At 42.8% G+C, this 26922-nt stretch overlaps 1 protein-coding gene across 2 annotated transcripts in view; it reads right to left on the bottom strand.

The window, feature by feature from the left end:
* The window catches only part of FEZ1 (fasciculation and elongation protein zeta 1), a 341418-nt gene that overhangs the window by 5328 nt on the left and 309168 nt on the right, over positions 1-26922 (bottom strand). For both annotated transcript variants that reach the window (XM_069614549.1, XM_069614550.1), the window contains 2 exons: positions 23799-23874; positions 7470-7535 (listed from right to left, as the gene is read on the bottom strand). In XM_069614549.1, the coding sequence (XP_069470650.1) occupies positions 7470-7535; positions 23799-23874 (142 nt within the window). The remainder of the gene's footprint in view (positions 1-7469; positions 7536-23798; positions 23875-26922) is intronic.

Here is a 26922-nt window from a genome sequence, read left to right as displayed (position 1 = left end):
GAATATCTGATAGTACACTTAGACATATGATGTGGATCCACAATGGGTAATGTTACAGTGGTACACTTGATTACTTAGGAGTAGTATAGAGGATGAGGTAGCTGAAATGCTTTATGGTTTCAAGGAAATGCAAGGTGGAATAAATGCAGTACAGAAAATAAACTGATATGATTTCACAAGAGATAATATGTTCACTTTTCCCCTGGTGGCAATTCACCCCCCCCCCCCCCTATGTGCCCTATGTGCAATGCAAGGAGATGGAAGTAACACACACAGTCTTCAGGAATACAATCAAATACAATACGGAATTCAGTTCCCCCCCAGCAAGCTTAGAGGAAACAGGTGGAAGTTTGAAACACAGGCCCAAAATGCGTTTAAATGTGATGGCAATGGATGGGAAAATGTGCTAACTGATTTTAATTCCCTCTAGAGATTCAGGGTGAGTGAGAGATGCTTGTTGGTATTAGTTCAGGCTCATTTTAGCAATGCTCTATGAGTTATTACCAGGTTGCAAATGGATTTTAACAAAGGAAAGAATGGAGCTGCTATTTTGACAAGTGGAGAAATTGAGCCAAAATCGCAAATCGAGGTAAATTTCGCGAGTGCGTAAATAGCGATTGTGGAAAAGGTATAAAGCCTAGAATCACAGCTTTAAAATGAAAGTTAAATTTCATTCCTAGCCCAAACGGTTCCAGAGATACGGACGATTTAATAAAGGTAGATTTTCGGATTTAAAGTAAAACTCAAAATGACAGGTGACAGCTTGCAGCTGCAGAATTGGCAGGTGACAGTTGTGCAGCTTTAAAAATGACAGATGACACGATTTCTAGGAGGCAGTTCTACTTAGGTTCAAAATAGCTTGAATTAGATTAGTTCTGCACAGTTCTGCTAGGTACTCACAATATAAATTTGAACAAGGCCTCGTCACGGATCTGGTCAACACCTCCGGCGGCGGTTCTGTCTGCTCGGCGGGTCAATCAGGCACCGGTTCTGCTCACAGCGATCCGGATCTCTGGTTCTGCTCACAGCGGTCTGGGTCCGCTCTGCTCTGCTGGTCTAGCCTCTCTGGATACAGCGGCCTCTGGTTCTGGATACTGCTCTGCTTTCCGGTCCGGATCAAGTGGATTCTGGATGTAACACTGCTTTCTGGGTACTGGCAAAAGTTATTGGCAAAAGAATTCAGACAGCTCGCCCGGCTGTGGAATAGTTTGCAAATGATTTTAAGGATGCTGAGCCCTGCTGAGAAGAGTTCTCAGTTTGTGGGTTTAGGCCCTTGCTTTAACTTCTGAAGTACATTTCTGGTCTCTGAAGATTGATGGATGTGAAGTCTGGAGTCTCCCGGCAGAGCGTCCCGCAGAAAATGGAATTGAATTTCCCTACCTGTCCCAGCAGTCTCTTTTTATGTGTTTTGGAAGTGGGTGTGTGCGTGGCATAACTGAGCCTGCCCCTCTCTACTTGTCATTGGCCCAATTCTCCCCTCTCCCATGATTGGGGGAAGGAAATGGATTGTCATCATGATGAGGTCTGTTTATGGGTCAGAGGATCCTCCCCTGGTCAGTTTGCCCACAAATCTATATTTGATTCAAATACATATTTCCCAGATACACAATTTGTTGAAATTACATGTACACATTATATATTCCTTATGGTCCATGCTTGTCCGCCTCTGATCTTCCTGGGGGCTTGCATTCAAAAATGACAACATTTTGCGCTTTTTGACTAGTTTACCAATATCGGACATTTACCAAAAATTACACACATGTGCGCAAGGAGTATGGACATTAATTGATGAAGTGTCAGATTTTTAACATGCAGACATTTGGAGTAAGACCCTATTTTCCGCTAGCAACCCCCCAGCATACACCACAGGGTCCTAACACCTCTTAAAACGTGCACAGAAAAATCACAAGAATAATGATATTACTTATATAATTCTGACAAGTCCATACTATGAATTATCCATCTTTTTTTAAAATTATGCTCTGGCCCAGATGGGTGTGGTTTAGGTTGCAACGCACATGGGGGAAGCTTCTGTCTGCCCCCGCCTCCAGCTCGGGTGGCTCCCAGAGGCACTTCTCCTCCCACTTCTCCCAAGAGGAAGCCACTTTACGGCCCCCCCCAATATAACATTTGCCTGAGTCCAGGACAAGGCTTTGTTCAACCTCCTACGGTGCCCCTCCCCTAATCTAATCAGAGAGGTGTCAACTCCTTTTGGTGGGGAAGCAGGATGCAGCTAGGCCTGGGAAGAGTGGCTGAGCAGATTTCTGCTGTCGGGGGTAGTTGTCAGGCAGAATTCAGCTAAATGTCACTTTAGTTCCCAGTTTAAATCAAACTTACAATTTTTACCTATACATTAAATAATTACTTCCTTCAAGTCATTTCAGAATATAGTTTTACATTGTATCCACCTCTTAGCAAGTCTTTCTGTGGTCTGGTTTGGGTTCCTCTGTTCAGTTTTACACAAAAGTCTGGTGGTTTTAAAACGCCGGCTTTCTGATAGTGGTGAGTACTGGTATTGCAACCATTTTTGGGATTAAGAAAATTAATTCCCCACAGTTCTGAGTTGCTTTTTGACAATCAGCATTGCCATTCCCAATGGTTTCAGGCTACTGTGTGTGTAGCCCAATGGTGGTTTTAGGCAGTGCCCTCCTGTGCTCACAACATAGGCAAAAATGGGTGGCAGACTATTCTTCATGTTTTCCCTGTGCACTCTCTGGGGAGTTCTGGCCATCATGATGTTTGCCATGCCAGTACTGCACAGTTTTATGGTAGGGCTTGGATGCATGTGTAAAAACATCCCACAATCCACTCTTGAAGTTGAAAAAGTCATCTTAACTCTTAAACCCTCGAACTGCCACAGTGACCCTTGCCCTGCACAAATCATAAAGGATGCTGCAAGGGACCTCTCACCTTTCATTACCAAACTTATAAATGCCTCATTCGCTACCGGCACCATTCCCAACAATTTGAAACAGTCATGGGTCCTCCCACTACTAAAAAAACAATCACTTGACCCGTCCATGCCTACCAATTATCGTCCCATTAAGACAGTGCCTTTTTTGCTTAAAATTCTAGATAAGGTATCATACCTCCAACTTCAACAATACTTGGAATGCAACCACCTCTTAGGTGTATGTCAGTCAGGCTTTAGACCGCAACAAGGAACTGAAACGGCTCTGATTGACCTCAAAGCACAAATAGACACCCTGAGAGACAATGGAAACACAGCACTACTTTTGCTGCTTGACCTCTCAGCAGCGTTTGATTTGGTGGATCATAAGACCCTCTGCCACCACCTAGACTCGGCCACCCACTTCTCACAAGAAGCCATAGAATGGATCCAATCTTTCTTAGATAACAGAACCATGCGGGTCTTCGCACCTACAGCAGCTTCAGACCCTATTCCCATCACCTCTGGTGTGCCTCAGGGCTCATGTGTTTCGCCCACTCTGTACAATATCTTCACGAAGCCCCTTTTTGATGATCTAGATGGCCTTGGTATCACCTACACTAATTATGCAGATGATACACAGATCCTCATCCCGTTGACGGGAAATTACGACAAGGATTTGGCCATTGTGAACAGAGTATATCTCATCATCCAGGCATGGATGGCCTCTCATGGACTATGCCTGAATGATGGCAAAACGGAACTCCTCATTCTGGGCACTATGGCTAATCTCAATAAATTAGGTCATCTATACTCTAACTTCACCATAGATAATAACAACATCCCAGTAGCCAAGGAAGTGAAAACCCTTGGCTTTTACCTAGACTTCACCCTCACTTTCAAAAAACAAGTCAACTAGTGCCTATACGTGCAAGCTAATTAGAGCAGCCAAGCCTTTCCTTACACCCAACAACTGCCTTACTCTAGCAAGAGCCTTGGTACTATCTAAACTGGATTATTGTAACGCCTGATACATAGGTTGTAACAAATACATTACTAACAAGAGCCAGATCTTACAAAACAACGCTTTAAGAGCAGCCCTTAACATTCCCAAGAAAGTCCACATATCTGACTTGAGAAGATCTAACAACTGGCTCTCCATTAAAGACAAAATACTCCTCAAATCAGCCTCCCTTACTCATAAATGCCCACATATGGCCGCCCCTCAATACCTGACCTCCAGATTCTGGAGACAATCTTCCAACCGCCCCTCCAGAATAGCTAATACTAACCTACTTCAAGTACCTAGATACAAACAGATAAAGTCTGGCGGTAGCAGCTTCCCGGTCAAAGCTGCACAAAACTGCAACTCACTCCCACCTTCCTTAAGAGAAGACATGCCTTTCCTTCGCTTCAGATCTAACCTCAACCAATGGATCAAGAAGCATGATTTTTAAATCCCCATCACATTGCCCACTATTGTGTATAATTGTATACATTGTATATAACTGTTGCACTATGCTTTAATATTTGTTTATCTATACGATATAGCTTGCAGTGTTCCCCCATATTGTGTATTATAGTGCACAGCAATGTAACTGAAGCTGAACAATCCTCTTTTCCTTCTTCTGTGCCTGAATACCCTTGGGTCTGGTGTGCAATATAAATCAATAAACAAACAAACAAACAATACATTCTGGTTTCACCATCACCGTCTTGTGGCCAATGCTGGATTTGACTTGTATGGACTTCATTGATTCACGGTGTGTCACCCTTTCTCAAGGTGGCCCTGAATCATGCTGTTCCCATCTTCATCTCGTAGTCAGGCTTGCAAGGTTATGTGTTACTACTGACTTCTGCAATTGTATTTGCCCTCCCTTCTTGCTTCTCCACTCATTTTGACTGCTTACTCTCTGTTCTCTCCTCCTCTCCCTTTCTCCCATTTCCTATCTCCTTCCCTACTCCCCTCACTTTCTTCTATGCAACCTCATTTGTCTCCTCCCCGTCCCCTTGTTTTTACCACCCCACTTCCCCCCTTCAGCACTATCTGAAATGTTTTCAGCCCTAGTACGATAGTCACTTGTTTTGTTCCTCCCCTCCCTTTCTGCACCCCTCTGCTTAAATGCTTAATTCCCTGAACATGTTCGAAGAGCAGTTCAGTTCAGAGGAAGGGCCTCTTAATCTCATTTATGGAACATTCTCATCATCATTATTCCTAACTTTCCTGAAATCTCATTGCACTTATGTCTTACACATTTCTTTGTATCACAGTTTAATATCCTATAGATAATTATCTAAGGGTGTCTGTTGATGCGTTCAGCCCAATACCCATAGACAACCTTGCCCTGAGACCGGGCTTTCCCACTCAGCACCATCTATTATAAAAATCTGTCACCCAGCGAGCCTCTCCTCATGATGCAGGATGACCCTGGACTGTAATGAAATCAGATTTCATAGACGTTTTCTCTTCACACCCAAAATCCTGAGGTTGTCCCAATGAGTGTATATGGTTCATGGCTACACATACTTTAATGTTAAGGGGACTGTTGTGAAAAATTAAATGAGCACCAGAGCCTGTGTGCATCATGTACTTCAAGCCTGTTTATCACAGGCATATTAGTCAAATAGAAATATCTTTGGTCATTCTGATGTTCCAGGAACCCACTTTAGTGCTATTTGATCATTCCCCTTTCTCACAGGAGTATTTTTAAACAATGCAATAGGAGTACAATAGACATAACATTTTTGCAGAAAAAAAAAAACAATATGGTTATTCTAGTTTTGATAATGTGCGTTTATTCGCGAGAATTCGTATTTATGACTTCAATAGATACTGGAAGTGATCACTAGAAATTAACATTGTACATTTAAAAAAGACTAAGTTTACAATGCTAGTACAATTTTCTTTTTTTTTTCAATAGCTGTGTTTCCGAAGAAGCGATGTTTAATTTCACATGGTGGCTATTGACTGATTGGTTGGTAGTGCTTCTGAATGCCTAGATTTGTTGCAGTATGCACAAACACTAAAACATTAACATAAAATAGAAAATAACAAATTTAGTTCTAGACCCTGATACCTGGTCCACCACTCCCATTCAAGATCTGCCAGAACTCCAGCACCCATCCTGAAATTCTTATCTGCATCCCTGTCATCTCCAACTGTACAGACAACGAGCTATGAGTGTGGTGGTGACATGCACACAGGGCACATTAATAACAATGTATGTCTCCAAATACGAAGCCAGCTCCCATATCTAGGGTTGCCTGGCGACTGCTGCTCTCCTTCTACTTTCATCTATAAGAAAGCAACGCCCGCTCCTTCATGTTATTCGTGTTTTTCCCTGGTCGCGCTACCAGCAACAGCTGAGGAGGCTCTAGCAAACGCACACTTAACAATGTGACTCTTGTCCAGAGATAGAGAGACAGAAATAAAGAGTGAAATAGTGAGCAACAAAGCGGGACATAGCATGGGAGAGAGACTGAGCGAGAAAAAGGCGAGTTGGAGTTAGAGGGGGGAAGAAAGAAAGTAGTGGAGAAAAAGAGAGAGAGTGGGAGAGAGATAGAGGAGGAAAGAAACAAAGGAGTAGAGAGAAAAAGAGATAAAGAGAGAGCGGGAGAGATAGAGGCAGAGAGAGAAAGAAAGGAGTGGAAAGAAAGACAAAGAATGATAGAGTGGGGAGAGAGCGAGAGAGAGAGGAAAGAAAGTAAAGCGTGGAGAGAAAAAGAGAGAGAGAGAGAGGGAGAGAGAAAGGGAGAGAGAGGCAAATAAAATGCAAGGTACAGATGATCTTGAATAATGTACAGCTAACAGGTGGGCTTTGGCAACTTTCTGAAGGATGGATGATAACAAACATATGAACAAAAAAATATGTATTTGTTGCACATCTGATCATAACACAACTCTAGTTATTCATATAATCGTTTATACACCTATTGTGGTCCTAAGCGTGTTGGTGAATTATTTTGATTAAACAGGTGGATCTGTTGTATTTCAGTAAATAGGAATACATTGTAGTGAACAATTGTCTACTTTATGTGCCAATTGTTTCTTGAAATGAATATCCAAATATTTAGATGTGGGAATGTAAACAGGAGAACACACTTCAGTTTTTGTGGTTTAATGTGTATTATATTGGGGTGGTTTAAGGCAACGATAAGCCTTAAACCCTGGACTTAAGCATGAACAAGTCATAAGAATTCCTTACTCCATACTTCATTTAATATTCATTTCAGAGAAAGAGGTTTTTGAACAATTTATATTTGTATAGTCAAGGGGTTTTCAAGATCTAAATCCACTCCATGTTTTCAAGATACCCGCACAATATACATTTTAATGCAGTGAATCTAAACAGGGGTTAGTTCAATGTCTGTAGTTATCCTGAAAACCTAGTGTAGTTGAGGCGTTCAAGGGCTGGAGTTGGAGTTTGCTGCACTCTAGTCAAAATGGTCTCTAATCTATCAAAAATTCTAGCATTGCCAATTGTGGAAGCAATGCCAGAGACCAATGGCACTGCATTTAGAGGAGATTTCTATGCTGCCAATCAACCACCTACTACTGTTAGAGTTTGTAAATGCTCACCTTTTAAAATGTAATCCGTCAACAGGGTGGGCACTTTCTCGTTGTCTTCCTTCATTGCGAAAAGAACTGCAGAAAAAAAGAGTTCACAATCAGCCTTGTATTCATTATTTGGAGAACAAACAGCATTTAGCGCTCCTTTAGAAACCTTTAAGTTTACAGTCTGGCAAAAGTGTAGTTCAATCTCACAATCTAATCACATATGTTCTTCTTAGCACTATGGACGCTTATGTGTCTGTGAAAGGCCAGCAGACACCAGTGGGAGGCATGTGACATTCTCTAAAGTAGATGAAGGCTTACAACAACCGTAGAGTTCGGCACGGGAGAGACCTGCCTCTACAAAGCTTATCTGTTGACGGTTCTACTTCTACCCTCCAAAAATACAAAGGTATTGAAGTTCTTGTATCCCAGTTTACTGACAACCAGATGGCTGTATCAGTTTCCATAGAGATACAACTTCACTCCATCCTCCTTGTCTTCCATCCCTTCCACTCTGCTCATGTTCTCCCAATCTCCCCTCCCTGAACTCTGCAATGGTATGCTCTGCATGTGACATGACAGAAGTGTTAGGTACAATTTCCATCTTTTGTGTAATTCTCCCCACTTGATAAGTGCCCCGGCACTTTTTGCTGGACTATTGTGTTTTTTTTTTACTTTCCTCACTCACTCATTCTTTTTCTGTGACTCTGGGAAGTCTGTTTGGTTAACTTTGATGGAGTCTGCTTTCCTCTATCTTTCTCAATGGCTTTTTTATTTTACTATTGCATCTTCTGTTTAGTGTTGCTGGGAGCTCCTTGAGCTTCCCTCTTTGGTTTTATTTTATTTTCCTGTGCTAACTTAAAGTTAGCAGGATAGGAGGATATTTGTTATTCTACCTATGCTTTCTTTTGTGAGATCAGCCCACCCCACCTTATGTGGAGGACTGAGGGGATGCATAATATTCCTTTTCTCAGTTACAGTGGCAAGTCTGTCTTAAGGTGACTGTGACTGACTTTTTGTGAGTTTTACAGGAAGGCTGCTCTCTAAGCTGCGGTAAAGGACACATGGGTCACCATTGATCTAAAATGGTGCCTGTCTTCTTTTTTTGCCAATACACAATGGCTTGCCCTTTCTGGAGCCTTCCTCTGCTAACCTGGGTGAGGGAAATCCTACTCACTCATTTGGCATCAACAGGCTCCCATTGGGAAGCCCACCCAGAGGCGCAAGTGTGTCTGGGAGGACAGGAAGCTGGGAGGAGACCAAAACTTCTCAGGGCATTGTCCTCCAGTGTGTCTGCTTCAATCCAGTTCTACAGCCACCACCCAAAGTTTGAATATTGCATGCATGCTGATTTGCTGGGTTCCTGCATAAAAGGCAATGGCCTTGATGCTGAAGTGAGAGTCAACCACTGGAAGAAACACTCCAAAGAATAAGGAAGAAGAAGGATGTCTGCAGTCACCTCCAGTGACCATTAAGCTGAGTGAGTGACCACTGCAGCTCCAGCCCTTTCTTCGAAGCGACAGGGAAGATCCAGACCGGACGATTTCCTCCCCTGGACTGGTGACCTAACCAATCTCAAGACCATCTGCAGTTTAAGCCATGCAACAAAGTGCTGTGCCCTTCCAGGCCCGCAAAACTCAAATACCATGGAACCTCTTGCACTGCTGCGGTGCATCATCTCGTTGAGCACCATTTGGGCTGAAAACTGGTAGGCAACTTCCCGAGCCTACAGAAACTCCTTCCTGATCATGGAAGTACCATCAGAAGAGTCAAGGACCGAGAGAAGGAAGAAAGTCTGCCGAGTGACAACCTTTTCTCCTCCAAAGCCTGTGTCGAGCCTCCGCAACCAAGTGCCATGAGGCTCATCTGTTGGGCATCCATGCGAACGAGTCTGACTGCATGCTCCCACAGAAAGTTCTTTATCTAGCCACTAAGCCCAGATACCCGAACCAGAGCTGCTGCCGTCTTACCTTGGGGACCTACAGGCGACATTGTGCTTCTTCATCATAGAATGTACTGTCTAACTCCTGGATACTTACCTAGGCAGTTTGTGTGTTGCTGTTCACTACTCCTGAGCTTCTTGAGCCACGTTGGGGTGGACAACCCAACCATGTTCTCCCATGCCCAAGGACACCCGTCCTAGGGCCTGAAATCATTCAGGTGGCCGACTGTGCACCCTGAACCCTTTGAATCAAAATGGGTTACTTACTTTCTATAAAGACCTGAAACTGTTCATTTGGCAATTTTGATAATGTCTGCCTTGCTCTGTTCTGCTGTCCAAGGATTACTGGTCCCCCAGTGCCCCCATCAGACTTTTTGAGAATCTCTTTCCCCAGATAGGGATGGACTGTTAATTTACCAGTATTGCTAGTTCAGTAATTGTTGGTTAATGTATGATTGGTTAACCTAAAATTGTTCTTGTACTTACCCGATTATCATCTAAAGGTCTACTGTTTGAACCAGCTATTATCTAGTGTAAATATCTACTGTGTGAACTGCTTTTACTTACCTGAGTTGTTTTGAATTTAACATTGCCTAGTATATATAATAAATAAGCATAGTTTTACATATAAGAGCTTGCTAGAGGTGTGGAAACATGATATACAGAGTATTGAGGGCTGTGTTAGCCTGTGTATCAAAATTAGGATCAATCGTAATAGTACACTTAATATTTTGCTGTTATATCGACCCCCAGACACTTTGCCAGATTTTCTGGGACATTTTAATAGTCTAATCCTGGCTCAGGTAAAGAATCACAATTGCATTATAATGGGAGATTTAAACCTCAAGAAGGATGACAAGAAAGATGAAATAGCTAGCGAACTTGCCAGATTCACTAATAGCCTAGGCTTCACACACCACATACATGCCCCTACACATGTTAAAGGTAACATACTAGATTGGGTCTTTTCAGTTAATCTGTTAATTGGGGCCCCTAACATATCAGAGTGTCCTTGGTCAGATCATTCGCTTATCAAATCCAAAGTTGACAGGCCCACTCAAATCAAGTTAGAAACCACAACTCATAAGTGGATAACCTCAAGAAACATGAAGAGGATTACACAAGAAGCCATGCACGAGTGGATAATCCCTGTAATACAAGCGGAAGCCTCTCCCACTATAGGAGTAGAAGACCAGACCGACATCCTACTAGACACACTAGCAAATGCCATGGAGTCCCTAGCACCTCTAAAAAGACGTAAGGTGACTAACCATGTAAAGAACACCTGGTTTACGGAAACTCTTAAACAACAGAAAATTATAAAACTAAAAGCATTCTATAAATGGAAACATACTAGAACAGAGGAGGACAAAACCACATATACAGGTGCTGCATACACTTTTAAAAAAAGCAGTCATCAAGGCTAAAAAGTCATTTTATGAGACATGCATTCAGGATGCTCAATATGATACAAAAGACATTTTCACAATTTTAAAAGAATTGGAAAAACCATTGTCTATATACCAAGCCAAATTAGACAAAAATCAGGCATGGTGCTCATCTATCCAACAGGCTACGATAGATAAAACCACCAAAATAAAAGAAGGAATTGAAAAAAATAAAAAAGATGTAGATACCACAAAAGCCGTAGAAGGGGACAGAACAATCAACAAAAAATCCCAAAGTGTCCGGTACTTCAAATTTAAGAATATATCAGAGGGCAACCTCAGGATCTTGCTTGCATTATCTAAAACCATCATCTTGTAAAGGAGACCAATTTCCAGCAGTCTCATATAAAGCGTGCTCAGAGTTACTCATTGGCTCCCTCACAAAAATCATTAATACCTCTTTTAAAAAGGGAGTAGTTCCTAGTAGGATGAAAGTATCATGGATCACTCATCTCCTAAAGAAAGCCAACCTTGACCCGGGTGAGGCAAAGAATTATCGGCCCATCACAAACTCTCCATTTATTCTAAAAATTATGGACAGAGTCACCTACAACCATTTGACAGAATTAATTAACAAACATTCCATCCTTAATAATGGACAATCAGGATTTCATCCAGGCTATAGCATGGAGACAACTCTTTTGGAACTTAAATCCAATATGATGACAAAAATCAATGAAGGCTCCACAATGCTGCTGATGTCCTTGGACCTCTCAGCAGCCTTTGATTTGGTAGACCATCAACTACTCGTAGACAGACTTGAGGAAAGAGCTAAATTTAGTGCCAATGCTAGCAAATGGATGCTGTCCTTCCTAGGTTCAAGAACAATTCGAGTGTGTAGCAATTTAGCGCAGGCAGATCCTATAACTCTGAACTATGGAATTCCCCAAGGTGCAGCACTATCAGCGATTCTATACAATCTATACACTGTTCCTTTCTTTGATGACTTGGAAAATAATAATATTTGTTTTTCTAATTACGCTGATAACTCACAGTGCCTCATCACCTTGTCAGGCAACTATGATCAGGATGCTAATACCATGGCGGAAATATACAATTTTATCCGCAAATGGATGGATGCTAATGGCATGGCCCTGAATCCAGGAAAAACAGAACTGATGTTGGTTCCAAACAAAGGGTTAGTAAACTGTCACTGGACTATCAAACCTTTTGCATTGACAACCATGCGATTCAAGTTAAGGAAAACATCAAAATCCTTGGTATTACCTTCGATCAATCACTTAGTATGTCAGATCATGTAAACAACCTTGTGTCGTTGTCTGCGTATTACATCTGCCTCTTGACACATATAAGACCATTCCTATCACAAGCAGGATGCAAAACTATCGCCAGAGCCATTGTATCCTCTAAATTGGATTACTGTGGCTGCCTGCTTATCGGTATAAATAAAACCGAATTGAATAAACTCCAAGTAGTTCAGAACAGCTCCATAAGAGCTCTTATGGGATTAAAGAAATATGCCCACGTTTCTGATGTAAGAAGGATGTTACATTGGCTACCGATTGAACAAAGAGTGAAGTTTAATGTGCCTCCTTACATTACTAATAGGCTAAAACCCAAACAAACAAACCACTCACTCCACTTAAATGCAGATAGGAACTTTCAGGTACCTAAAACTTCATCAGAACTTGTGAGAAAAGGAGCGTGTTGGTCCAGTGCACTGATAACACGGAATGCCCTTCCATCTAACATAAGAAACAGTGGGACTCCCACAGAATTTAAAAACAAACTCAAGACTCACCTTTTCAGATAACTAGGCACTAATTTCTGTGCTGCATAGGATCATCCCTGTCTTCACAATCTGCGCCCGTATGCTTCCGGGCCACTTTTGGTTGCGCACAATAAATAATTATAATAATATTAATATAATAATAAGTACAGTATGTAAGTGTTTCGTTGACTAAAAGTGTGCTCAAAGTTCTTTGCACTGAACTACAGCCCTTTTCCCTCCTAGATTAAGCCTGGCTGCTCAGCCATTGCTACCAACATACTTGTGTATTTCAGATTTATACTAAGAGCTGGAGCCCTGAACCCCCAACTGTGAATCTACTACAGTCCTACCACAGGTGGACTTTAGTAAAACTCCCTAACAAGTGGTGTTACAGCAGTGGGATACTGTGTAGTTTGAGATACACTGAGTTTGAGACAACCAGTGTTAAAGGAAACCAGCTAGTAGGTCTGTTTTTCAAGAGTTCTGGCTGTGAGAAAAGTGTGCTACAGTATGGATATGTACAAGCAGGAGGCCCTTGCCGCCCTCAAAGTAGACAAACTTAAAGAATTGTGAATGGAAGGAGGACTTAGTTGTAAAGGAAACAAACCAGAAGTGATTCAAACTCTAATGGACTTCCAAAAGTCCCAAAGTAGAGCAGCATCGCCTAAATATCCTATTGATATTGATCTGAGAGAGGAGGATTAAGCAGACTGTGATTTGAGTTGAAACTTAGGGGATGATTTTGAATTGGAGGATGACCTTGGATTGCACAGGGCACCTCTCGTGCTGAGGCCCCCATGCCGGAATTCCCCTACACCTTACAGACTGAAGTACTTTTGGCAATTGAGTAACAAAATGCAAAGATCATGGAAATTAATTTGAAACTGGAACATAGAAAACTAGAGCTCAGAGAAAAGGATGTTTCTCATGGCCTCATGGAGAGAAAGAAATGCAACACAAGTTAGTAATGAGAAGGATGTTTCTCAGTAACTCTTCATCCTCCTCATGGTATCCTCTGGCTGATGCTTCCAGGATTCCCAAGCCTAAATTACCTAAGGATTTGGTGAGTTCTTATTATGTAAAGAATTATTAAATGATTGGTTGAAAGCATTGGAATTTGCTTGTGAAATGCAAGAAGTGAGTGATAGTGCACTTGTACCATGGGTTCTTTCTAGGCTTATCCCAGAATGGCTCTGATGTGCTTCTGGAGAAGGATGTTGCTCATAGAATGGACGGTAGCTTGGCCAAGCAAGCTCTCATAGCTATATATGGGAAGACTCCTTCACAATATCTAAAAAGGTTTAGGGCCATAAGAAAAGGGAGGATGCAACATGGGCAACCTGTGTATTTTAGTCCCTGATGGGTGGATTGAAGGCCATAAAGTGAGAACATTTGTTGGCATGAGGAGTCTTGTCATGCTAGAAATCATTTTTGATTCCTGTTCCCCAGAACTGAGACAGCACCTGGCTGATTCAAAAGAGATATACCCCCAGACGTTGGCACTTGCTGCTGACTTGTGGGGGCCAACAGGGCTACCCACAAGGACTCTGGGGCTCCTCACAAAAAGAAGGAGGAGAAGAAGCACAAGAAGGAAAGGGAAGAACATTCCACAATTCCCCCATCCACAGAGGCCCAGAAAAGTAACAAACACAAGACACTCCATAAATTCAATAGGCCTAGTGACTCCTCTGGAGCCAAACCAGAGAGTAGTTCCCAGGAACCCCCATTCCAAAAAACATTTGTTAAACGCGCGGTTTGAGGGTCTGGTGACCATGTGAAAGCTGATCCCAGATGCAAGAGTAAACCCTTATTGATCCCATCTGTCTCCTTAGCCTCCAACCCTAAGAGGGAGCACTCCTATGACATGTGCCAAGTGTCACTCTCTTGCTCAAGAATCCATTGGAGTTCAGTGTAGAGTTACTTTAGTGTGGCTTAGGTCGTAGGAACAGCAGAAACAGGATATTTATAATTCCATTCCCGATAATACCAAATAATATTTTAAGGACAGTGTACTCAATAATGGTCAGGAGACACCTGGCATTAGAGCCACCGTCGCCAGCATGACGGTGGTAGATGAGAGTTAATTAACTTAATTTAATTTAATATGGATTGTGGGGGCCTGGAAATGTATGGGGTAAACACTGGAAATTATTTTGTTTTAGGGAATAACAGTGAAACTAATTAGGTGATGTTTATTCAGATGGTGAGAAAGAAAATGTTACCTTCTGCTTCTGCTCCATCTCCCTCCGGGCTCCAGACCATTGGGACTCCGGCTCCCCAGCTGATATACAAACTATAACCATAGCCAAGGTTCCCTTGAAGGAGTTCCCAAGATTCCCTGTGCAATCATTCTTCCCCAGCGACCCTACGTAGATCCCACTATAAATGACTACATGCCACTGTTTATGTCTGGTAATATTCCAATGGTCTGTGCTCACTAACGAGAGATATTCTTAATGTGTCACATCCCTTATAGTACATGCCTGCATACTATTGAATATTTCTGGTTATATTCCAATAGTCTCCACCCAATAACAAAAGGAATAGTTAATTTATCACATCCATTACAGTAAATGCCTGCATTCTATTGAATATTTCTTGTTATATTCCAAAAGTCTCTGACCACAAACAATAGATGTTATTAAAGTTTCACATCCCTTGTAATACATATCTGCATACTATTGAATAGTTCTGTTATATTCCAATGCTCTGTGCCCACTAATGAGAGATATTGTTAATATTTGACATCCCTTAGAGTAAGTGGCTGCGTACAATTGCATATTTCTGGTTATATTCCAATAGTTTCTGCCCACTAACGAGAGGTATTGTTCATGTTTTAAATCCCTTATAATACATGCCTGCATACTAATGACTATTTCTGGTTATATTCCAATGATCTCTGCCCACTAACGAGAGGTAATGTTAATGTTTCACATGTATTATAATAGTGCTTGGCTACCTGCTATTTTGTATTCCTATTTGTATACCTGTTGTCTGTGTTCTTTGTTATTTTGTTGTATATTGCTGCTTTGTTAACATCTAATCCTAAAATGCATCTTCTCACTACCTCATCGCGTACCCCTAATGGGGCCTAACCAAGTCTGTAGCCCCTTTACCTTGGTCATTTACTATAATAGTTTAATGTGCCTCCATTTTCCAAATTCTACATTTTCCAAAATTGTAGGAAGAGCTAATGTATTTTCCTGTTTGATGAACCACTAAACCTAAAATCTGTTGGGTTACTTTATGTTGTTGTTATTTGTGTTTGTTATTGGTGTCTTATATACAGGTGACAGATCACACAAGAGTTTCAAGGCACCAACGTCATCAGGTTGCAGCCAGGATCTAAAAGCATGTACAGACCATTGACATTTAATTAGGGTTAGTAAGCAAATACTTTCAAAGTACAAGAAAGTATGTTCCAGAATTGCTAAGGAGATAGAGAGGAGGGAGCTGTGAGTAGATTGAAATGAAAGGAAGTGCAGTTTACTCGAGATGTAAAAGTGTTATTGGGTCTGAAAGTGAATATCCGGTAAGTGCTATTGTGGTACAAGGGAGATGGTAGGTGGGAGACAAGAAGTTGCTGGGAAGGTGGTAATCAAGGAAAAAAGGGGGTGGGAGTGACCGGGGTGTCTAAGTGATTAAAGTGGTAGTACCATCAAAAAAGTTATTGTTTAAAAAGATCGCCCATGAAAATATATATATATATATATACATATTATTTACAAAAAGTTCCTATATAAATGTTTCTTCACAAATGATGCTCAAAGTCCCGACTAGGAGGCATCCATTTTGTGAAATGAACAAGCCTCCTGTTTTCATGTTAACACTTTTCACGCAGCAGTAATCAAGCAAAATCCCCCTACTGGAAGCTTTTGCTTATTGCTGCCAGAGAGCAGAGTAGGGGGCTTCTGCTTGATTACAGCAGTGTGAACAGGGTTAACATGAACACAGGAGCCTTGTTCATTTCACAAAATTGATGCCTCCTGGTGATTAAAAATGCTGACTTTGAGGCTCATTTGCCAAATATTTTACATAGGAATGTTTGTAAAAATATGTTGTATATATATTTTTGACCATAGGCAATCTTTTTAAACAATAAAACATTTGAGTGAACTACCCCTTTAAACAGTTGAAAAAGGGGGTATTCGGATGAACAGTGAAAAGGCTGAGATTGCAAGCACCATTGCGTTATGGCACTGACACCAGAGGTTAGAGTTGATGTGGGTGCATATTTGATATTGTAAAAGGTTCAACCTTGAAAGAGATGAGAAAGGATGTTACTTATTAATGCTCTCAAACTGCAAAACAAGATAATGTGAATAATTAGGTGTTGCTATATGCAAGTTACCCACAGAACTAATTAGAAATGAGTGTTTTGTTTTTTCGCTAGATGCAAGCTAGCCATAGAACCATCTTAAAATTAGTGTTGGTGAAAAGACACAAGGGCCCTCATTACAACACTGGCAGTAACCCATAGCGCTATTAGCACCATGGTTGCTGCCGGTGTTGTAACGAGTCCGGCAATGTTCAAGGTTGGCGGGGCGATAATTCCCATTTGAACATTGGCCCTTCCACATTCCCATTTTTGCCCCATAGGGCTCAATGGGACTGGGGAAGGTGGTAATTACGGTACCGCAAATTGCGGTACCATAATTATCTCGAAGGTCCATTTGCGGGTCCCTACTTTAAAGGCTGGTCCAGACCAGCCGTTCCGGTCGGGTCCAGCAAAGGGACCTCGTAATTAGGCGCTAAGGGGTTAACGGCGCCGCAGCCTTTTACGGCGTTGTTAACCCCTTAGCGCCAGGGTCGTAATGACCCCCAATGACTGTTCTATCCGTTTTGTTAGACATATTCGGTCACTAAAACATTAGGTTTCAAAAGATTTAAGGTTTAAAAAAAATATTCCTGGGATTTGTCTCTACGTGCCTTCATTCTTAGTTTGGCTTCTGAAGCTTGAAAAACCCACTTAGGGTGTCCCGGAAGTGATCCACCAAAGTACACTGGGGTCATTTTAGTGCCACAGGTTTTCATATTTGTATAATATTTGAGGGTAGAAGGGCAGGGATGAAAATAAGACCATGGTGTATGGAAATGAACTTAATTGTGGTGAAAGAACTGAGAGATATGCAATTATTCATGTCCTCAAAGATGATTAAGATATCTTTGAAAATTACTGGTTTCATTTCACCCCAATATAAATAACCCAAACTTCCCACCTTCTTAAAGACATGGGTGCAGACCTAGCCCTTATCCAAGAAACTCATCTCTTAAGTAAAGAAAGTTTAGGCTGCAAAATAGAACATTTCCCTATATTTCCTTGCCTCAGCCCATACAAAAAAGCAGGAGTAGCTATTCTTTGCAGAAAACAACTCCTCTTAGAGGTAATAACTAATGCATCATTCGCTCCCAGTGGCAGGAATGCAATAGTAACCAGTAAGGTTGGTCAGAGAGCTCTCACAATAGCATCTATTTACACTCCTAACTGCAAACAATTAGAGTTTCTCTTGGATATCATACCGTCTTGCAAAAGGAGAAATGTTGTTAAGAGGGGACTTGAATGTCATAGTGGATACAAATTTGTACCACTCAAGAGGTCCACCCTCTTATAGCTCTCTGCCTCAGACAAACTAAAACCAGAACTCACAAATCCGGAGGTGGTCGATAACTAGAGAACTTTTCTTAAAACCAAAAAGGACTTCTTGTTCTTCTCACATGTACATACAATATTTACAGAATAGATTACCTTTTTCTTCAAGTTTTCTTCTAGGAGATACTTCAGAAGTGGCTATAGGCGATACTACAATCTCAGACCGTTCCGCTGTATGCTTAAAATTGTCCCTAAAACACCAAACTTACACACTCAGAACATGGCCACTTCCAGGACATTTACTCAGAGTTTCAATTGTCTGTAGAGAAGTATAAGATTGTGGAATAATTTACTGATACTCCACAATAAGACACATCCTTTAATGCTACTTGGGATGCTTTCACACTTAGCTGGAGTTAGAAAGACAGAAGACCAAAAGTTGCTGGTAGAAATAAGATTGCTGGAAACACAATATAAGAACAATGGTTCAAATAAAATACTTATGAAAATGAAAACCATAAGAGGGCAGCTAAATACATTGGCCCTCATTAGGACCCTGGCGGAGTGGGTTTCCGCCAGCGCTAATCGCGGCGGACCCGTCCGCCGTACTACGAGTTCCCTTAGCGCCATGGAGGTTTTCTCCGCCTGGTTTTACCGGGCGGAGAAAACCATGGCGCTAAGGGACCTCGTTGTTAATTACGCCGCCGTACTTTACGGCGGCGTAATTAACTCCTTCCCCACTCCCATTATACCCTATGGGGCAAGAATGGGGAAGGGTAAAATGGGGATTGGGGATTTACCGCTCCGCCAAGGTCGGCATGGGGTGGTAAATCCGCCAACCCCCATGGCGCTATCGGCGGCTTTCCGCCATGCTCCGCGGTGCATTTAGCACCGCGGATTCCGCCAGGGTCCTAATGAGGGCCACTGGCCCTCATTAGGACCCTGGCGGAGTGGGTTTCCGCCAGCGCTAATCGCGGCGGACCCGTCCGCCGTACTACGAGTTCCCTTAGCGCCATGGAGGTTTTCTCCGCCTGGTTTTACCGGGCGGAGAAAACCATGGCGCTAAGGGACCTCGTTGTTAATTACGCCGCCGTACTTTACAGCGGCGTAATTAACTCCTTCCCCACTCCCATTATACCCTATGGGGCAAGAATGGGAATGGGGAAGGGTAAAATGGGGATTGGGGATTTACCGCTCCGCCAAGGTCGGCATGGGGTGGTAAATCCGCCAACCCCCATGGCGCTATCGGCGGCTTTCCGCCATGCTCCGCGGTGCATTTAGCACCGCGGATTCCGCCAGGGTCGTAATGAGGGCCATTGGCTTGTAACAGGGCAGAACATGTGTCATTGAATCTAAAATGCACATATGAAAAAGTGAATAAATCGGATGAATGTCTAGCCCACGCCATTAAGACAAAAAAGAATAAATCCTATATTAGAAGGAATTCTTAAGAAAGAAAAAGGGGTGTTGGTTTATGATTGGAAGGATAAATTAGATATTTTCCATGAACTTTAGCAGACGTTTACTGCCGAAACAGAAAATGAACCAGAATATCTTCAATATATACTGAAGGCATCTATGTGTCAAATCAATGAGAAACAGAAGAGTATCTAGACAAACAAATAACAATGGAAGAAATTATATTAGCCACAAAGTCATTTAAGATTAATAAAGCGGCTGGACCAGATGGCTTAACTGTTTACATTTATGAAAAACTTTGCAAGGAACTCTTAAAAACGATGGCAGCCGTGTTTAATTATTTCCTGACTTCTGGCAAGATAATGCCGACCATGAATGAAGCGATCACAAGTGTAATACCCAAAATGGACACAGAACTATGCAGGTTTTATAGGCCTTTCACCCTTTTCAACCTTGATGATAAATGTTTTGGCAATATTCTCGCAGGGAGATTGAAAGCTCTCGTGCCCAACCTTATGCAAGTGGACAACGCAGGCTTTATAATAGGTTGTCAATACTTCGATAAGATAAGGAAAATAGTCCTTTTGATAGTCAAATCCAAAACATTCTCAAAAGATCATAGACTGTTATTGGCACCGGTCGCCACTGGAAAAATCGTTGACAGATTCAATTGGAATTACCTAAAGGTGGTACCTAAGGCATCCGTGCTTGGTAGCAACTTTATTAAATGGGTCACTGCTATCTATGCTGAACCTACATCCAGGGTTGAGGTAAATGGAGAGCTTTCAAGATCCTTCCAGTACAGGTTGTCCTTTATGAGCCCTGCTCTTCACAATAGCAATGGAGCCATTTGCAAGAAGAATATGAGCAGACCTGTACATATCGGAAATATACTTAAGTAAAACTGAATATAAAGTCGCCATGATCGCTGGCAATATTCTGGTTTCCCTTAGAAACCCATGCTCCTCAATAGAAGCTGTGCTGAAGGAACTGTGTCTGTCTGAGGGGCTTCTATGTCAATTAAAACAAATTGAAATCTTGAGCTTATACATAAGGCCTGAAATGGTAACTAACCTGAAGGATGTTTGCTCCTTCAGACTGACTGCATCACACATTCGATCTCTAAGGGCAAATCTATCATCAGAGATTGAGAAGCTGTATGAGATTAATTATCCCAATGTAATGACCCAGATCAGGAAGAACATGGCTGTGTTGCAGACACTCACTATCTCATGGTTTAGGAGAATCAATAATTTCAAGATGAATGTTTTGCCACGCTTCCTGTATCACTTCCAAGCATTACCTGTCCTTTTGTCCCTAGAGTGTAATTACAAAAAAACTAGAGAAAGACATCACCCAATATGGAAAGGGAGGAAGGCCAGAATGTCAAGAAGGATACTTGGTTCACTCCTAGACAATGCCCAGATATAAAGATGCAGCACACTATGAATCTTAGAAGAGTGGTGTCAGGACGATGTATCTAGACATTTGTGGAGTAGAGACATAGCAGTATGTGGTGTTACTTCATGGAGGGCCATCTGGCTAGCCATATAATCTAGTACTTTATCTCAATCCAGTTTCCAGGGCTAACGTGGGATAGTTTGGCAGTCCCGTTAGGCCTTTCCACGTTACCCACACTAATCACTCCAATTCATGATAATTGTCAGTTTTCGCCAAATGGACTACCCTAATTCCTTTCTTGCATGGAGAGAAAACAGAGGATGATGCATTTCAGATGTATTTAAAAATGGTTACATAGAATCATTCAATAATTGTTAACAAGAATTCAGGCTGACAAAGCAGGATCACTACCAATATTGACAGATAAGACATTGGTTGATGGGCAAACAAATTAGAGAAGCAGCCACAAGACCTTTAATACAGTTTGAAAAATGCATCCTATTATCAGAATCATCTAAATGATTAATATCCAGTATTTACCACATTTGACAGAGAATATTAGGTGGTTATATAAGAGGGTTTAGGAGACAGACTTGGGGGAACGTTTTTCAGAATGTGGATCAAAAGGAGTTGGCTGAGAGCAAAAACCTCCTCTCCATCAGTCCAATACAAAGAAGTCGCTTATGAGACATGTATGAGACTGTATTTGACTCGGAATAGCTTGAAGAAGATGAACCCGAGAGTGATGGAGGGGCTCTTGAATAAAAGGGACACTTATGCACATCGGGTGGGATTGTCCAAGAATCAAGCCGTTCTGGTAGAAGTGTTGTCCTATATGTCACAAGTGTTTTAACAATCCTTTCTCTTTGGCCCTGGAGTAGTACTCCTGGGCATTCCCATCAAAAGGGGTTATCCTGTTTTCCTGCAAGGGGAGGATAGCAATGACAATGCTGTTAGCAGACAAGTTGGTCATTGGGTCAAGTTGGAGGTAGCCTGATATTCTGCAGATCAATTTGTGGTGGCACAATCTTTGGAACGTATTTGCTTTTGATAAACTATCCACAAATTTGATTAATGACGAAGTCTTCTTCACTAACAAATGGGGTCTGCTACTAACTTTTATCTTCGGTGATTCTCAAATTGTAAATTGCCCCCAACGTTTAAGGGCACTTAACCTATTTTATTTATGAATGTGGGGTCCCGTATATGATTGACACTGGCAAAAGAAAACAGATCAAAGAAAGAAAGCGTATAGGAAAAACAATAACAATCGTTAGGAATTTGTCCCCTCATATTTCAAATTGGAAGTGAACAATAACAGTAGTAACATGGACTGCATGAATATTGTTATGTCGATCTGCTTTATGTATAGGGGACCTGCTCTGGAAGACATTCTAAGTGTATTGTTGTTGCTCGCTGGACCCAGGGCAAGGAGGGGGAGGGTGGGCGAAGAGGGAGGTCTGTGTTTATAGGTGGTCCTGTAAAATGTGTTCTTGAAGTGTAGAAATGTTTTCTGAAAAATAAAACACTAGGGATAACGTGAAAGCTGGAGGTCATTCACACCGCATGTGAGAGGCGCTGCATGTATGTGAAGTGGATGGCATCATGGAGGCAAGGCACCCGGTGGTTGAGAAACAGAGGGGCACTGCATGCATGTGAAGTGGCAGGGCATCATCGGAGGCAGGGCATATTGGTTGCGGAGCAGAGGGGCACTGCATGCATGTGAAGTGACAGCATAATTGGGGTAGGGCATGCAGTGGTTGGGGAAAGCAAGGGCACTGCATGCATTGGAAGTGGCAGAACATGATTCAAAGCCGGACAGGCAGTGGTTGAGGGCACAGGGGCGCTGCATACATGTGAAGTGGCAGGGCATCATAGGGGGCAGGGCACATTGGTTGGGGAACAGAGGGGCAAAGCATGCATGTGAAGGGGCATGGCAGGGCATCGTCAGAGGCAGGGCGCATTGGTTGGGGACATAGGGGCACTGCATGCATGTGAAGTGGCAGGGCATCGTCGGAGTCAGGGCAGAGGGGGGCTGCATGCATGTGAAGTGGCAGAACATCACTGGGGGCAGGGCATGCAGTGGTTGGGGAAAGGAGGGGCACTGCATGCATGGGAAGTGGCAGTGCATGTTTACAGGCCAGACATGCAGTGGTTGAGGGCACAGGGACGCTGCATGCATGCGAAGTGGATGGGCATCATTGGTGGGTTGGCATACAGTGAATGGGGAGCAGAGGGGCACTGGATGCATGTGAACTGGCAGGGCATCATTGGTGGATTGGCATACAGTGGATGGGGCACAGAGGGGCACTGTATGCATGTGAAGTGGCAGGGCATCATATGGGCAGAACACATTGGTTGGGGAACAGAGGGGCACTGCATGCATGTTAAGTGACAGCATCATTGGGGGCAGGGCATGCAGTGGTTGGGGAACAGAGGGACTGCAAAATGACCTTTTACTTAGTGCAGCAACAATCCTTGCCCTGACTGTGTTGCTTTCTTAAATATAAAGAAAAGCAAACAGCATTTGATTAATCTTCCAGACCATATCAATATTTGGCAAATGGCCTATTCTTTAAAAGGATTATCTAGAGAAGGCACAGGACCTCAATAACGCTGGAACGACGGAAACTCCATCAACTTTATGGTCAATTATCCTTTTGCACTGAGATTCTATATTTAGAGATGACCTCCACAAAACGTTCTGATAAGTTCAGACGAACATATACGTTAGATTAAGTTCTTGAGTGTGCCTGGCATCCGTGTGGGCTAATCCATTCAGTTTTCCACATGACACCTTGCAAATCAATTCGGGACTTACGATTTGTCAGCAGCTGTAGATCTTCAACGGAAGGGGGGTGGCCTTTCTTCTCATATGGAATCACCGTATTCAAAAACTAAAATGAAATGTGTTGACACTTTTACATAAGGTTGCCACAAAATGAGGATTTACACTTGAATGAGTGTTACACACACACACTCTCTCTCTCTCTCTCTCTCTCTCTCTCTCTCTCTCTCTCTCTCTCTATACTGCACACACTACCGACACACTACACTGGACACACACTAAACTGCGTGCACACACACACACTACACACACACACACAGCACACAATGGCTCCTTCAATTAGAACTTCACGCCACTGATGGACAACTGCAGGTAGCGCATTCTCATCGAGCTCATTAAAAAATTAGGGACAAACATAAAAGGAGGACATTGTGTCACAAATACTGCATGTGGAAACAGAAAGGTCAAGTTGTCAGAGATTTCGCTTGAGAAAACATAAGTTGGGCATTTAATTGAAAGACATAAAAACACGTGAAGTTGATGAGCAATGCAAAACACTGTGGAAACACCGTCTCTGTATTTCGGGCCCTAAATTGGCTTCTGTTCTTATTTGATGTTGGATGTCTTGGGCCCATGCATAAGGTTTACTGGTGATGGCAAGAACCGAGTGTGCAACGTTGCTAGTGAAAGAAGATGGCGTGGTGGTCAGTGTTTATGGTCAGTCGGAGTTCTTTTGGTGATTTACTGCAATTGCTCTTACAAAATGAACAAGAACATCTGGATCCTGAAAAAAGACTGAACATCCCTTTCCCAAAACTGGAATAAAAGATCACGCCTTAGAAATTCACTTTGCTTCCAACTTCAGAAGATAGGGCGTGACATACTGCCACCTCAGCATTTGTGTCTGGAGTCCTGCATTCCGCTATCCACCTCTGAAACCTCAGGTCATGGATATCCTGTGTTCTTGGATCATGTACAGATCAGTAGGACTGAGCAGTCTTCTAGTTACTGCGAGATGTAGAGCCACGACCACGCAGCCACCACGTGCACGACCACGGCAGCCACCACATGCACTTCAAACCTCAGCCACTGATGAGCCCTAGCTATATCTGCCTTGCACCGGAACTCAGGCAGAGATTGAAAGGATGGTGGGCTTGTGCACATTGCACACATGCACGGATCAAGCAGTAGTGTGTGGGGTGTAAATGTTCCACTCCACATGTATTAGATCCGCAGCAGCGGATGCAAATCAAACACATAAATGAAACTGCGTATGCAATAAAACACAGGAGCCCGACACGTAGGTCAAACCTCTTTATTCTCCAACTCTAAACTGCATGCTAGGCGATATCTCTGCCTCTATATTTGTATGGTGGGCTGCACCCACATCAGGAGTGAAAAGGGGACAGGTGGAATGCCTGCATTTAAATGGGCATAGAAAGGGGACATTACATCTCCCCCTTGTTTAACAAACAACTTGGGGCAGCAAACCATTTCTTCAGTCCATCATGATGGCTTGAAAATCATCCTTCTGGATGGGCTTCACAGGGTGCGAGTGCTTCTGTTGTTGCGATCGCTCTCACTATTGTCTGTGTCCATGTCACCGTCCACAAACTCAGAGTTTGCATCCGACAAGTCCTCTCAGTTGGTTGACTCTTCTCTCTCATGAGTTAAATCTCCTTCAAATGATCGGAAGAATGATGTGCTTCTGGTGACGATGCCGATGGGACTGCCCGCGCTTACCATGGATGTGAGTCACTGTCATGGGCTCTGGTTTGAACGCAGGTGTTTCTTTGGAGTCTTGTGTTTGACGCACTAGTACTTGGTCTCATATTTGAAAGTCACTGGTCCTTGCCTTCCCTCTGTGATTGGCGTACTCTTTCATTTTGCGTTTGCTTTCCCAATCCTTTGCTCTGGCCTTGGCTTCACTATTTTCGGGTTCCTCGTTGTTGGGATTATGTGGGAGAGTGGTTCACACCACGCGACCAAACATTAGTGCAGACGGGCATACCCCCGTGGAGCTGTGATGGTGAATGGTCGACCGTATAGGATCAAATGGTAGTGCCAGCATGCCCATACAACAGCGAGACTCTCTTTCTCTGGTTGCAAGTATGAGCACTTGATCAGGCTACGGGTTGCATAGGCCACTACATGTCTTGCTGAGGATGGTGACGCACCTGGCTTTATTTGTGTTAGGATTGCCCAAGGCCAACAGGGCTGGCATCAACTGTTAGTTCAGCTTCTAGCTCTGGGTTGTAGCAGGCCATGCATGAGGCATAGGCGATGCGTCTTTTAATTTCTTAAAACGCATCTGCACAATCGGCCGACAAGCCAAATTCTTGCCCTTTTCGGGTGAGTAAACAGACGGGCGTGCTGATTGAGGCAAAGTCTTGAATGTACCAGGTGAAATACCTTGCCATGCATAAGAATTACCTCATGGCAGATACTGATGTTGGTATGGGAGCTTCTATCACTGCTTGCACCTTGTCCAGATCTGGTTGCAGGCCTCTGTGTGAAAAGATGTGCCCAACACATTTGAGCGTTGATTTGCTTAGCTCGCACTTGTCGGCATTTAAAGTCAGATTTGCATCTTCGAGTGCCATGTACACCCTCCTCAGCGTGTCATCATGTGCCTCTTGTGTCGCTCTCAAAATCAGAATGTCATCGCTGTAATTCAGGCAATGAGGAATACGTTTGATGACCTGGTGTATCTCATTCTGAAAGATCTCTGCAGCTAAGGATACCCCAAAATGGAAACGTTTATTTCTGAAGAGCCCTAAGTGTGAGGAGAAAGTGTTTATATAACGAGAGTCTGGATGTAGTTCGAGCTGATCATATCCTGTATTAAAATCTAACTCGGAAAATAATGTTTCCCCATGTAACAGGTGCATCATATCGGTCATTCGGGCGCCATGTGTCGCTCTCTTTCATTTGGGACATTGGGAGCTCTCATGTCCACACAGGTGCAAATGCTTTTATTGTTTTCCTTTTTAGGGACTCGCACTATGGGTGACACCCATGGGGTGGGTCCCAAAGCCAGTTTGATGATGTCCTTGTTTAGTAGGAACTGTATCTCGTCCTCCACGTGCTTCTGGATGTTGGGGGTTTTCTCCGGTAATGCTGTGCTATGGGTTTGATGTGAGTGTTAATATGCAAT

This window comes from Ambystoma mexicanum, chromosome 9, assembly GCF_040938575.1.
Source record: "Ambystoma mexicanum isolate Mex_15411 chromosome 9, UKY_AmexF1_1, whole genome shotgun sequence".
Classification (NCBI taxonomy): Eukaryota; Metazoa; Chordata; class Amphibia; order Caudata; family Ambystomatidae; genus Ambystoma; species Ambystoma mexicanum.
Note: the sequence above shows the minus strand (reverse complement) of the source record. Positions and strands in the feature narration are given on the sequence as shown.